Source organism: Toxorhynchites rutilus, chromosome 2, assembly GCF_029784135.1.
Source record: "Toxorhynchites rutilus septentrionalis strain SRP chromosome 2, ASM2978413v1, whole genome shotgun sequence".
NCBI lineage: Eukaryota > Metazoa > Arthropoda > Insecta > Diptera > Culicidae > Toxorhynchites > Toxorhynchites rutilus.
In genome coordinates, this window is record NC_073745.1 from 297,868,429 (window position 1) to 297,880,850 (window position 12,422).

At 40.2% G+C, this 12,422-nt stretch overlaps 1 protein-coding gene across 9 annotated transcripts in view; it reads left to right on the plus strand.

The window, feature by feature from the left end:
* The window catches only part of LOC129771944 (rho guanine nucleotide exchange factor 18), a 70,879-nt gene that overhangs the window by 43,470 nt on the left and 14,987 nt on the right, over window positions 1–12,422 (plus strand). For 8 of the 9 annotated variants that reach the window (XM_055776094.1, XM_055776093.1, XM_055776092.1 and 5 more), the window contains 6 exons: window positions 3,986–4,057; window positions 4,582–4,747; window positions 4,806–5,500; window positions 5,562–5,694; window positions 5,759–5,916; window positions 5,978–6,090. In XM_055776094.1, coding sequence (XP_055632069.1) covers window positions 3,986–4,057; window positions 4,582–4,747; window positions 4,806–5,500; window positions 5,562–5,694; window positions 5,759–5,916; window positions 5,978–6,090 — 1,337 coding nt within the window. The remainder of the gene's footprint in view (window positions 1–3,985; window positions 4,058–4,581; window positions 4,748–4,805; window positions 5,501–5,561; window positions 5,695–5,758; window positions 5,917–5,977; window positions 6,091–12,422) is intronic. The other variant, XM_055776100.1, reaches the window with a different exon arrangement.

Below are 12,422 nucleotides of genomic sequence, written 5' to 3' on the forward strand. Positions count from 1 at the left end.
ATTCCCCCAGGCACATTTATTTTGAAGTCCGCGTTAGGGAAACACGGCTCAGTGAGAACAAAAATACCCCCTATTTGCATGTAAATTTGCAAAGTGAATTCCCACAGGTACATTGAAATTGAAGTCTGTGTTGGGGAAACCGTAAATCGGGCCAATCAAGGCGTTAAGACAGTTGGCAGTTAAGGCAGTTAAGGCGTTTAGATAACGCTTGACATTTTACAGTTATTCAATTGTTTATCTAATGTAAAATAACACTTTATTGACTGTGATAGACGCGTAGAAATATTTCCTATCAATTGATGCAAACATCTTTCCGGTCTATTAGGAAATGTTCGAGTTATAAGCATTCGGAATCTTTAATTTTTTCCTGCGTGTTCAGTGTTTAGGTTTTCATTTCACCCCCATATACTCCGGTTAGACGTGGTCCCACGTCAACAGAGGAACAACTGGTGAGAGCGGAATTTTTATTCCTATCATTCTTACGCTCCTCGCATTACTGTGAGAGTGTGATGCTAACACATGAGTAAGTGGCATTAGAAAATGCTCTCCCATCGCCGGCTCTGTGTATGCTTTGCTTATATGACATTAAATAAACGGAAATCATGCTTCAATGCGGAAAGCCGAGGTTGAGAGAATGAATTATTTGTTTTCGGTCAACCCAATGAATTCGTCACATTCAAATGAGATGGAATAGCGTTCGTTTGACAATCTTCTTCTTCTTCTTCAATGGCACTAACGTTCCTAGAGGAACTTCGCCGTCTCAGCGTAGTATTACTTGCGTCATTTTTTATTAGTACTTGAATGCATTCTGAATGGCAAGCTCTAGAATACGCGTGATCACGGTGCAAGTCGGAGGAAATTTCTTTGACGAAAAACTCCCCCGACCAGAACGGGAATCGAACCCGAACACCCGGCATGTTAGTTATGACGCTAACCACTCGGCCACGGGAGCACATCGTTTGACAATGAACCCTTTCGGATCTCAGTTGACGAGATTAACCAAATTCGAGCGATCGAGCAATACTTTCTTTGATGACGAATGGTATTCTTTGTCATTTTCGTCGATTTCTTTCGATTGAGACTTAATTTTCACCGCACTGATCCGTATACCTAATTTCGTGCAGACGGTAATTTTTTTGCTATGATGGCCTCTGGCAGACTGGCCGAGCTCACCCCGGCTCGTAAGTGGTTCCTGATACCGTTCTCCAGTCGTTCGCCCCAAACCAGGATTATTTTGCCACCGGGGGAAGGCTGGAATGCTCCTCCCGCTGCGGTATCGTGTTGCTAAATCAAGCGTAAATCGCTCGCTCGAAATGTAATTGCAGCGTTCGTTCTTCGGACCAGGGCCTTACTAATTCATTGAAATTGACACATTCCCACGCAATAATGACCCTAACTCATATCAATTCCCAGCTGACTACCGCTGGCTGGAAATATCACTGCTCTCTCTCTCTTCATGTACAATGAAGAATATATCTCTTCTCTGTCTAACATGTTCGTTTCGCTTCACGTTCATTCGTTTCAGTCTTCACAATGAAGCGAAGTTTGCAGATCGTATTGTTAAAGCTGACTAAACTATTCAAATGAAAGTCTCTTATAACATTTATTTATGTTTCGTTGTTGTATTCGAAACGCATTCACTGAAGCAAATGAAAACGGCGATGTGAGAAAGGATGGGGAGTATGTCAGCAGAAGTAATCAAATACTTTCGCCGGTGGTGCGATCAATATGCCTGTATATGATTCTTTAAATACACTTTTAGAGAAATAGACTCGAATGAAACTTGGGTTTGTTTTCGTAAGTTTTGGAGACATGGACTAACATTCAATCTAGTGATTATATGACTTTTTTAAGTTTGGAAAATATAATTGATCCGGAAGTTTGGAGATTTTCCTGCACCAACCTTGCATTCCGGACCTGGTACCAAGTGATTACTACCTGTTCATGGTTATTATGGCTGATGAAAAATTCGCCTCGAGAGAAACTTATAAAAATTGATTGTCCCAGTAATGGGCTTATATGGACGAGGACTCCTATGTGAGCGTGCATGAGTTCCTATGAACTGTTTGACTTGACCATTTGCGTTTTCCCTTTTTGTTCCAAGTGTAAAATTTGTTATTACATTCAACATCATGCATGCTCTCTGTGATCACACACGGAAGCTCAGTTCTTCGTTGAAAAACACTTGAAAATCGCTGTTTTCGTTCTGCGTCAGATTTTCCGTATGTATTGCGTGCAGACAGTAAAAATTGGGAAAACAGTTATAACTGCAAACCATTAATATCATTACTGTAGGATTAGGCCCACTACTGTTATATTATGATACTAGCTGACCCGACGAACTTCGTCCCGCCCAAAATAGATTTTTTGATTTGAATACTTTCAAACATCCACATTTTCTTACTAAGTGAACGTTAGTGAGTCCAATCACTGAACTCTTCATTGATTGATTACCTTTTGACCCTTTAGAATATCCTTTTACTATAAATTGGCTAGTACTTCTACAAAAATTCGTCCTTATAATATAAAATTATTTTCAGACACAATTCTCGTTCAAGATTCTTCGAGTATTTGGAAATAACATGTTTCTCCGTTGCATGGAATACATGTTTGATACAGAGAATATTACAAAATAAAGACAGCTTAAATCGGACCATTCCTTCCTCGGGTTTAGGGCACACCAACACTTTTGGTCTTCCATTTTTGTTTATATAGATAGAAAATATAGGAATGCGTTATTCCGTCTGAAAATCCTTTTCCACTTTCGAACAAAAATCAATTTCGTTAGCGCCAACATCAAATGGACTAACAACGCTTAGCTAATTGTAGAACATATGGAAATTCAATTTTCCGATTTTTATCTCCGCTATATTGATCTACGGGAAGAGACGAATACAACAAAATACAGGAGGCTAAAATCGGACCATCCCTTCTTCGGGTGTTCCGCTTACCAACAGATTTTGCCTTACTTTTTATTTATATAGATATAAGATATGGAATGCGTTATTTCGCCTGAAAATCCATTTCCACTTTCGAACAAAGATCAATTTCGATAGCGCAAACATCGAATGGACTAACAACGCTTATTATGATGTAATTTTCGAACATGTGGGAATTTTCCGATTTTTCTCTCCACTGTATTGATCTACGGGAAGAGACGAATACAACAAAATAAAGAAGGCTAAAATCCGACCATCCCTTCTTCGGGTTTTCCGCTTACCAACAGATTTTGCCTTACATTTTTATTTATATAGATTTATTGTGGTTTAATTCAAACGCAACGAATAGGTTATACAGTTATGCAATCTAAATAGAATTTCAGATGAATATCTGATGAATTTAGTCTGTTGAAATTATCAACTGCCTCCTCAACCTTCTCTCGAAACGCTAGCCCTCATTTGTAAATTCATCAAAACCGCACCAAAATTTCAACTATCATCGTGTTACTATGAACATCTTCTAGCCACCTCTTTCACGAACGCAGGCTTATCTGAGTGCGCTGAATCACGCTAAATTATCACTTCTCTATTACCTGTTGTGCAGAATCGTGATCACATTCCTGTTTCGCTCCATCTTGAGTTATTCTCTCGAAGTGACACTCTTACAAACACATATACTTCTACTTCAGACTACAAACTGTATATTGTCAGGAACAATACTGTTATTACTATTATTGAACTATGTTCCAAAATTTCCAACAATCGAATTCTACATTTTTCGGCACACCTCAATGTGCTGTCTTTGGGTCTTCGTTTTTTTTTTGAGTTCCATCGATCTGTATCTAAAACGAAACACGCACCAGGGACACACGAACACACTTCTTATGCGTTCTCTCGTTGATCAGTTATCTTTAGATTGTTTCATGTTTTTCCGTTGTGGTTTTTGAGTTGTACTGTTATCGATTCCGGCAGACAGTTTTTTCCGTTCGATTTTATTTATACGTTTTCATGTTTTTTTCTTTCGTTTATTTTTTGCTTGCCTATAGCCACAGTTCCTCGCATCACGACGATCAAGGTAGAGACTATTACGATGGCACCATACAAAATGACAACTCAAAGTGAGTATTTTTCACCATCTACTAAGAGAAGAAAACGCGGGATCACGCGGGGGCGGGGGAGGAGAACGAGATTTCGTTTGATTATGTTGTTTGTTGTTCTTGTTGGCTACCTCCAAACCACCTCTCGCTCGAGTTCTATTTGCTGCTTTCCGCGGGCTTCGTTCCAGTTATCTTTCCACGATATAGAAACACATTCCGTCGACTCTCATACCCTTGTTTTGGTTTTGTTTCCGTTGCAAATTCACTGAGTTCTGCTAATTCCTATAAGATGAGTATATGATCCAGTTGTACGAAAGCATGAATTTTCTTCTTGAATATTGTTTCAATGTTGAGTTTTTTTTCTCTCGAAAATAACAAATAAAAAACCTAAAATACGAAGACCTAATTTTAACCCAAAAGCCAACATAAACCAGTATAATCTACCAGTCAAAAATGGAACTGGGCGTGAATATTTCGTCACATAACATTGCTCTCTATGTAGACTCGGAGATTACTTTGCCTCTCGGATACCTTGTTTCTTTCAGCTATTCGGACGACACCCCACTGATACGAGATGAGTTCCTTCACGAGGCACCAATCGGACCCCACGATCTCGGAGCCGATCCGATACTTGGCGTCGCCATTGACGAACATGACTCGTGGAGTCCGAGTGTACCAAAGGAGATTGTGAAATCACTGAAAGATAAACAGGTAAGCATCGGAGCAGCGAATCTTTGAACGTGATAATATGCACGCACACATTCAACAGGTCAAGCGCCAGGAGCACATCTACGAGTTCATAATGACGGAGAAGCATCACTGCCAAACCCTACTAGTCATGCAGAAGGTCTTCGTCGACAGTCTCCAGAAGCACTTCAGTCATTTGAATCTCGAGCGTATGTTTCCGCGACTCCAGGACTTGTCCGAACTGCACACGGGCTTCCTTAAGAAGCTCCGGCAGCGGCAGAAGCAGAGCCCCGTGGTGGACAGCATTGCCGATATTTTGCTGGACTTTTTCTCGGCAATGTCTGCCCAAAGACTGAAGTCGGCTTACGGGGAGTTCTGCTCGAACCATCGATCGGCGCTCAGTACGTTCAAGTGCTACATGACCGGAGACAACACGTTCGCCGAGTGGTACAAACATTGTCTCCAGAACTCGCTACTCAAAAAGAAGGGCATCCCCGAGTGTATCCTATTTGTGACGCAACGGTTAACCAAATATCCACTGTTGATCGATCCGCTGCTCAAGAGCTCCCGGGAGGACAAAATCGAGCAGGAAAAGCTTCAAAAAGCAATGCAACTCGTCAAGGAGATCCTGGTGGACGTGGATGCCCGCGTTGCGGACAAGGAGAAGGAAGATCGTCAATTAGAAATTTTCAAACGAATCGACGCCAAATCGTATGCGATATTTAAGAAGGATAAGTTCAAAAAGTCGGATATCATTTCTAGTAATAGGAAGCTAAAGTGAGTTCAATTAAGTAGCTTATAAGTGACGAATTTTAATTATTTTGTACGGTTTCTTCAGGTTTGAAGGCGTTGCTACGCTTATGCAGGGAAGATCGAAGATGCAGACCGTTCTGGTCGTTGTACTGTCGGACTGTTTGTTCTTCTTGTTGGAAAACTCACACAAATACTCGTTCTTTACACCCGAAAATAAGGTTATTCCTAAGTTTGCCATTCTCATGAACACCAATGACTTACATGCAGTGCTTTTTCTTCCAGGCTGGAGTAGTTTCTCTGCAAAAACTATTGATTCGAGAAAAGGCGGGTACCGAATCGAGGGGAATCTACATCATCTCATCGAATCCGGCCTACCCGGAGATGTTTGAGCTGAAAGTGCAAAATCCAAAGGATAAAAATGTTTGGATACAATCGATAAGGTATGCTGTTGTGATGGTGTAAACATAGGTGGTAAATTGTTTTTTTTTTCTTCGCGGTCAGAGCTGCCGTACTTGACTGCCCGTCGGATGAATCCGAAGCGGAGGACTATATGACTGCTGAACAACGCCAAAAACTAATAGATGCTAAGCAAGCTAACATTCGTGAGATTATCTGTGAGTATACATATGCGATCGCATCCAGCGATGAACGTATAGAATGTTTATAATAGTAGCCAAGCAAACATTAGAGGTGCGCTAAAATATTTCGATCCTTGCTAGGCACTTTAGATTGACAATGGGTGCTCGAAACTGGTCACGGGGGTGTTATTCAAGCAAAAATAGAACTTCCAAAGAAAAAAATCAAATTGACGTCTAATATCTGTATACGTTTTCACGAATCAGATGTTTTTTTTTATTTGCAGGTGTTTCAGACACACTCATCGAGAAGCCCAAAACACGAAGATACATAAAGTATAACATTCTTAGACACATTGTAAATTATTTAATGAATCAAGTGAAAATTGAAAAAGTTGTTACAACATAGACTCTCAATTTTACTCAGGTATAGTATGAATCGAAAAACATTATGAATTATGCAAAAGAAAAAAACAGACAGTTTTTAATAAAACAAAGATTCGAATTTTTATCCACTTTCATTTGGTTGCCTAGAGAATCAAATAGAAACATAAAAGTAAGGAATAATACAATAAAACGAGAATGTTTGTTATCTCACGCCACTCTTTATCCAGAAGATTTCACCAACTCCATACCAAGAGGCCATCTTCAGACCATTATATTTTGATCTTCATATTCAAATGTTTTGGTACACCACTTTAAATACGTTTCTGGTCAACATAAAATCAAATTCATTACAAACAACATTGAAGGAAAGCAAACAAAAGTCAAAACCACTATTGTAACCGAAGTTTGTTCTGTGGTACGGAATTGCTAATGATGGAGAGTTTCGAAAACGACGAGGTGGAATATTCCACGGAATCTCCAAGAGCTTAGGTCAGTCAACATGGCCGACAATTAACGTTTGCTTTAAAAAAAACGGACAAAAATTGCCGATTTTTCATGGGTTTACCTGGGTTTACACGCACTGATGAAACTACCCATGCAGCATCAGTCATAGTAACCTATGAGTCAGCACAAAAAAATTGACAGTTCTAACCGTGATGCTGAGAACAGTGAAACTACTACGTTTAAAAGTAAAAAAAATTGTCAAAAATCGACACTCTGGGACTTTGAGACTGGGATTCGGAACTTGCTGCGAAATGTTGATTTGCACGATAATATACCCAATGTAAAATATATGCTCAATCGGACTTAATTTTTTTGTGTCGCTGATGTTAAAATTTTAGTTTTTTGAAAACCGAAAAATCACCGCAAATCGGGGTTTAAAAAAAATTGATGCCAAATGTCTTAAAATTACATGACACGTCGAGATTTACAGTTATCTCAAAAAAAAAATGTTTGTCAAAAATCTATTTTTCAGGCAGAAAATGACCAAGTGCCAAAAAAAATATTTTTTTTGACAAAAAAAAGTCGGGATAACTGTAAATCTCGAAGACTAATGCCATTTTAAGACATTTGGCATCAAACTTTTTTTTAAAAACCTCGATTTTCGGTGATTTTTCGTTTTTCAAAGAAAATCTCGACGTTTCATCCAATTTTAAGACATTTGGCATCAAAATTTTTTTTTTCAAAAACCCCAATTTCCTTTACTCCCACCTTGGATGATTTTAACATTTTTAATCAAGTTCCCTTTGAAAATTCGAAATGGCCATTTTCATTGGCACTCTAATGGACATACATGTCAGGAAGTGGAAGTCCCGTCCACTGGTCTCGGAGCTGCAGGCAATGACGCAGCGGCAGCGGCTGAATACAATGGTCAAGTCGATTTTCCTGGCGAGTCGCGACGTGGCGGTGGTGATGGACGACGAGACCTCTCTCACCCTGGATGGCAACAAACTGGCAGGGCACTTGGTATTTACTTCCCCCACGAAGAAAGTGAGATCCGAAGTTAAGTTTATGCTGTGGCTGACAATCAGCGAAAAGGGGAGGTCAAAGCCGCTCTTCTTTAGCTCCGGACTGGTCGTAAACGGGGAAATTCATAGTACGAAGTGCCTTCCGGAAGTTGCGTCGTTCATCAAGAAATACCATAAGGGTGAAGACGCGGTGTTCTGGCCGGATCTGGTGTCGACCAATTACTCGAAGTGATCGTTAGAGGAGATGGAGCGGCTGAATATCGATGTGGTACCCAAGGCGGCGAGCCTGCCAAACGCCAGCTGCGTCCCATCGAGAATTTGTGGACAAACGTAAGATCTACTCCAACCATTTTGTCGCGAAAACTTAGAAGGAATTGATAAATAAAACGAAGAAAGAACTCAAATACATCCCTACACGCATGATTTGTCCGCCGTGACGAATAAATATATAATAATATAATTACCTCCCGTGGGAAATTTATCAAACTCAATTATCTGTCTTAGTTCTTTTTATCACCATCCGGAAAAAGTCAATTTTTTAATGCAAAGCATATTTAAGCATATTTAAAAAAACTGTACAAGCGAACAAAATAGCGTCTTGAGACAATAAACATCAGTGAATCCAGATGCATGACGCCGGATGAAATCAAACATTGTATAGGCCTTAGCTGTCATGATGTTGACATGTTCGTGAAATCTTAGTCTCGAATATTCAGTAATATCGAGATCGCAAATTAAACTGATACGCTCTGAGGCAACTGATTCCATATTGAATTGATGGATTACACCGATACTAAAACGGGAGGAAGAATACCGCTTTGCATTTTTCGCAGTTTACTCGCATTCCTTTGTCGCCACACCTGACAAGCAAACGATTTATGTCGCTTTGCAGAACAGCATAATCAGCTGGTGAAACTATAACACGAAATAGTTTCAAATAATCGGCAAACGAATGTGCCGAAAGTCTTCGCGAAAACTATATAAATTGATTCAACCTGCTGCTTCGAGCACTGTCGAATTCAAGTGACAAAGCTGACACATAGCACATTAATTTCGATGTTATGAAAGGTGTTTCACAAATCCGTGTTGACTACTGGAGATGATAGGAGTAGCGACTCGGTACAGAACTGTGTGAACAAGCTTCTCAAATACCTTGCGCCACGCCACGGTAATGTTCAACACAGTTACAGCTACTTGACCTTATACTTGGTACCTTATACGCTGGTTTCCATGCGGTCGGAAATATTCTGTCCGAGAGCGAGCGGTTAAAAACAGCAGTGATGGACTTGACAAGCGAAGATATACAGTTCTTCAAAAATGCGGACGGTAAGTTATATGTACCTGGTCCTATTTTTGAGTCAAGATCCTCGAGAGCTCTCCTCTCTTCCTCTGGAGTAAACTGAATGCACGGTAGGTTGATGTTATCGGTCGATATTTTCGCAAAACGATCATGACGTTGAACCAGTGACGCTTTGCTGAACACACTTTCGAAGAAGGCAGCAAACAAGTTGGCGCTCTTTGAAGTTGTGATAGAAACGATCCCATTGTAACTATCCGAACCAGGAATATGACTGCTTGCTTTCCTTTTCTTGACGAAATTTATATAACAAAACTCAATCTTATTTTCTCTCAAAGATGCCGGACACATTCATTTTTCTAAATTTCTGCCTCAAAGACAAATTTTATTATAAAAAAAATACATACATACATTTTTTGTGAAATTTGCGAAAAAAATAATCTTTTTCTTAGGGTGTCCGTCTTTAACACCCTTTCCCTACTTATCTCGCAACTGAGCGAGAATTTAGAACTACAACTAGTGAAAAAAAAAAAAATTACTAGTCTACATCTGGAATTATCTGAAAAATTACTAGAAAATCAAATGTGGGTGTGCAATTGGAGCTTTCAAAACGAACTAAATATTCAGGTGTCATGCTTGACCAAAAACTTAATCGGAACGATCAATTGGAGTATGCAATATTTAAAACCCATACTACTCTCTGGACTTGTAGCAGTATATTCGGGAGAAAATGAAAAAAATGGGGACTAAAATCGAGAATGATTCACTGGATTTACTCGGCTATAATAACATCCTTCGATTCCGAACTGGACGGTCTGGCTGGGCAGGAGATTGGGAACGGCTACTGGCTGATTGTGCATCTTGAAAATTCATCATCTGGTTCTCGATTAGGACGATTAGGAGAGTTTCTACAACTACAGAGGCAGCTGGTTCATCTGGAACTCGGGTTTGAGGTACAGCTTCACGTGTGCTTTGGTTCAATCATTGTGTTGAACGGGACCGGTCAGAGATCGAATTGGTCGATCATCTCGATGCCAAAGACGTTGAGATCCGGGATGTTTCAAACATAAACTCGGCCTTGCTTGGTGGTGTTGCGGACATTGATGTTTGCTAGGTACTCACCGATGATAACAATCTTGTCTCCTGATGCACTGACAGCTACAACTTCCGTCTCTTGAGTTGGTGGTTGGCCAATTGTTTCCCAGACTTGCTCGTAGATTATTGTGATGTTCGACGCAGTCTAGTTGCAACTGGACCGGGAAGCCGATAAGATCCAACTTGATGAACTTCCGTTTCTTCGAGAGATCGACTCGCTTAAGCAATGAGATGTTTTTGAACTTGAGGACGTGAGGCTTTTTCCTTGGTTTGTCGACCGGCTTGGATGTCTTCTGCTCAGCAAACGAACAATAGCCTTCCTTCCGTTTCTTCGAGAGTCGACTCGCTTAAGCAATGAGATGTTTTTGGACTTGAGGTGCCCTTTTTCCTTGGTTTGTCGACCGGCTTGGATGTCTTCTGCTCAGCGAAGGTACAATAGCCTTCCATGTGACCCTTCTTCTGGCACTTGTTGCAATAACGGTTTTGATAGAGACACTCCTTGACGTAGTGTGAGTCTCCATACAACCAGCAAGGTGTTTTCGGGATCCTCTTCTTGCTAGCGGGCTCGGATTATTAGCAATGGCGTTGACGTGCTTGTTGTTTCCACCTTCCTCGATCATTTTGGTGTTCTGTTTGACGTTGATGATCCGATTGCATTCTTCCATCAGGTTTTCCAGCGTCAGAGTGGCCATCACCGGCGGCGGGTGCGGATTGTTCGGCTTCCATCTTGCCAATCAATCGTGTCCGGATGTCCGCGTCGCGTGGTGACTGCAGACCACAAATCATCAGTGTTGTATACTGGAGACACGAGCGTTGAAGAGAAAAGTTTAGCGTCCGAAATGTTTCTTCATGGTGATGGTTTCTTCGAACTTGAATTCTCGGTAGCGCTTTTGCAGGATGCTATACACGAAGCGTTCATGAAACTACGTCCAGTCTTGCGTAGAAGCAGCCTCATTTTCGCGCTGCCATCCAACTGTTTTCCGCCTTCCTTATAAATGTGTTCGAAGCGAGCATACCACGATTCAAAAATATTCCGTCGTCAGGGTCGTACCAAAACTCTTCGATTCCAGTTGCGAGAGACTTAACATTTCCGTCGCCCCGTCGCCCAGTTATGGGTGACACTTTCCTCGTTCAAATTGAATAGGGTTTTTCAAAAGGAATTTGATAGAATAGGCACTATAGGTGTGACTAGAGGATATGTAGAAAAATATTAAAATTATGACTATATCATTATAATGTTTATACTATACTTTTAATTTATTTATAGTGCGCATGGTTTGTACTGCAGCTTTTTGCGAAACCCATATAATATAATCTTGGCATGTGTTATTGTTGTCAATTCATCTTCAAATTGTATAAAATATTGCTAGATCATGTAAAAGTTGTCTACAAACTAAATTTGATCTTCATTTAATAATTTCTTCGCAAGTTGGGCTCCGCAAGAAACTCAGAAAAGTCGCTTTGGGTGACGAACGTGTTAATGGTCCGTTCACTTCCAACCGGCGTTGGCGTTGGTCCGATGGAGATCCTTAATCTGCTGCTGCTGAGTAGCAATCAGTTCCGTAAGCCGTAAAATCTATGTACGAAAATCCTGGTCGGTCATCTTCGAGTTCGCTGTTGCTTGAAGTCTTCCTTAAAAACATCTTCGAAAAGGGGAACTGGAGGGTTGCTTCTGGAGTAGACTTGAACTTCCTCGTCACCAAAATATATTGTGTTCTTCAGTAATGAATAACAAATAGTAACTGTTCAGAAATATTTTATTACTTCTAGTTTCTTCGGTGGTCGGGATAAGAATCACGAATCATTTTTTACAGAAGGATTCCTGATATCGGGAATTCAGTCCAAAATTAAATCTTTCGACAAGATCACATGGAGTATTATTGAAGGGTAGTCATTGTAAAGACATGTATTTAAGTGACATTTTTTCGATAGCTTCATATGAAAAACATTATTTTAGTGCACCTCGCAATGAACACACAAATGCACACCAATGTGTATTAATCATAAATGGTTATACAAATGCACATGATTGTATGTAATGGAAAACGTATATGAGTGTATATTCTCCCTAAGAACATCCAGAAAAAAAAACTATTCATGTATATTTCAAACAAAATCTATTT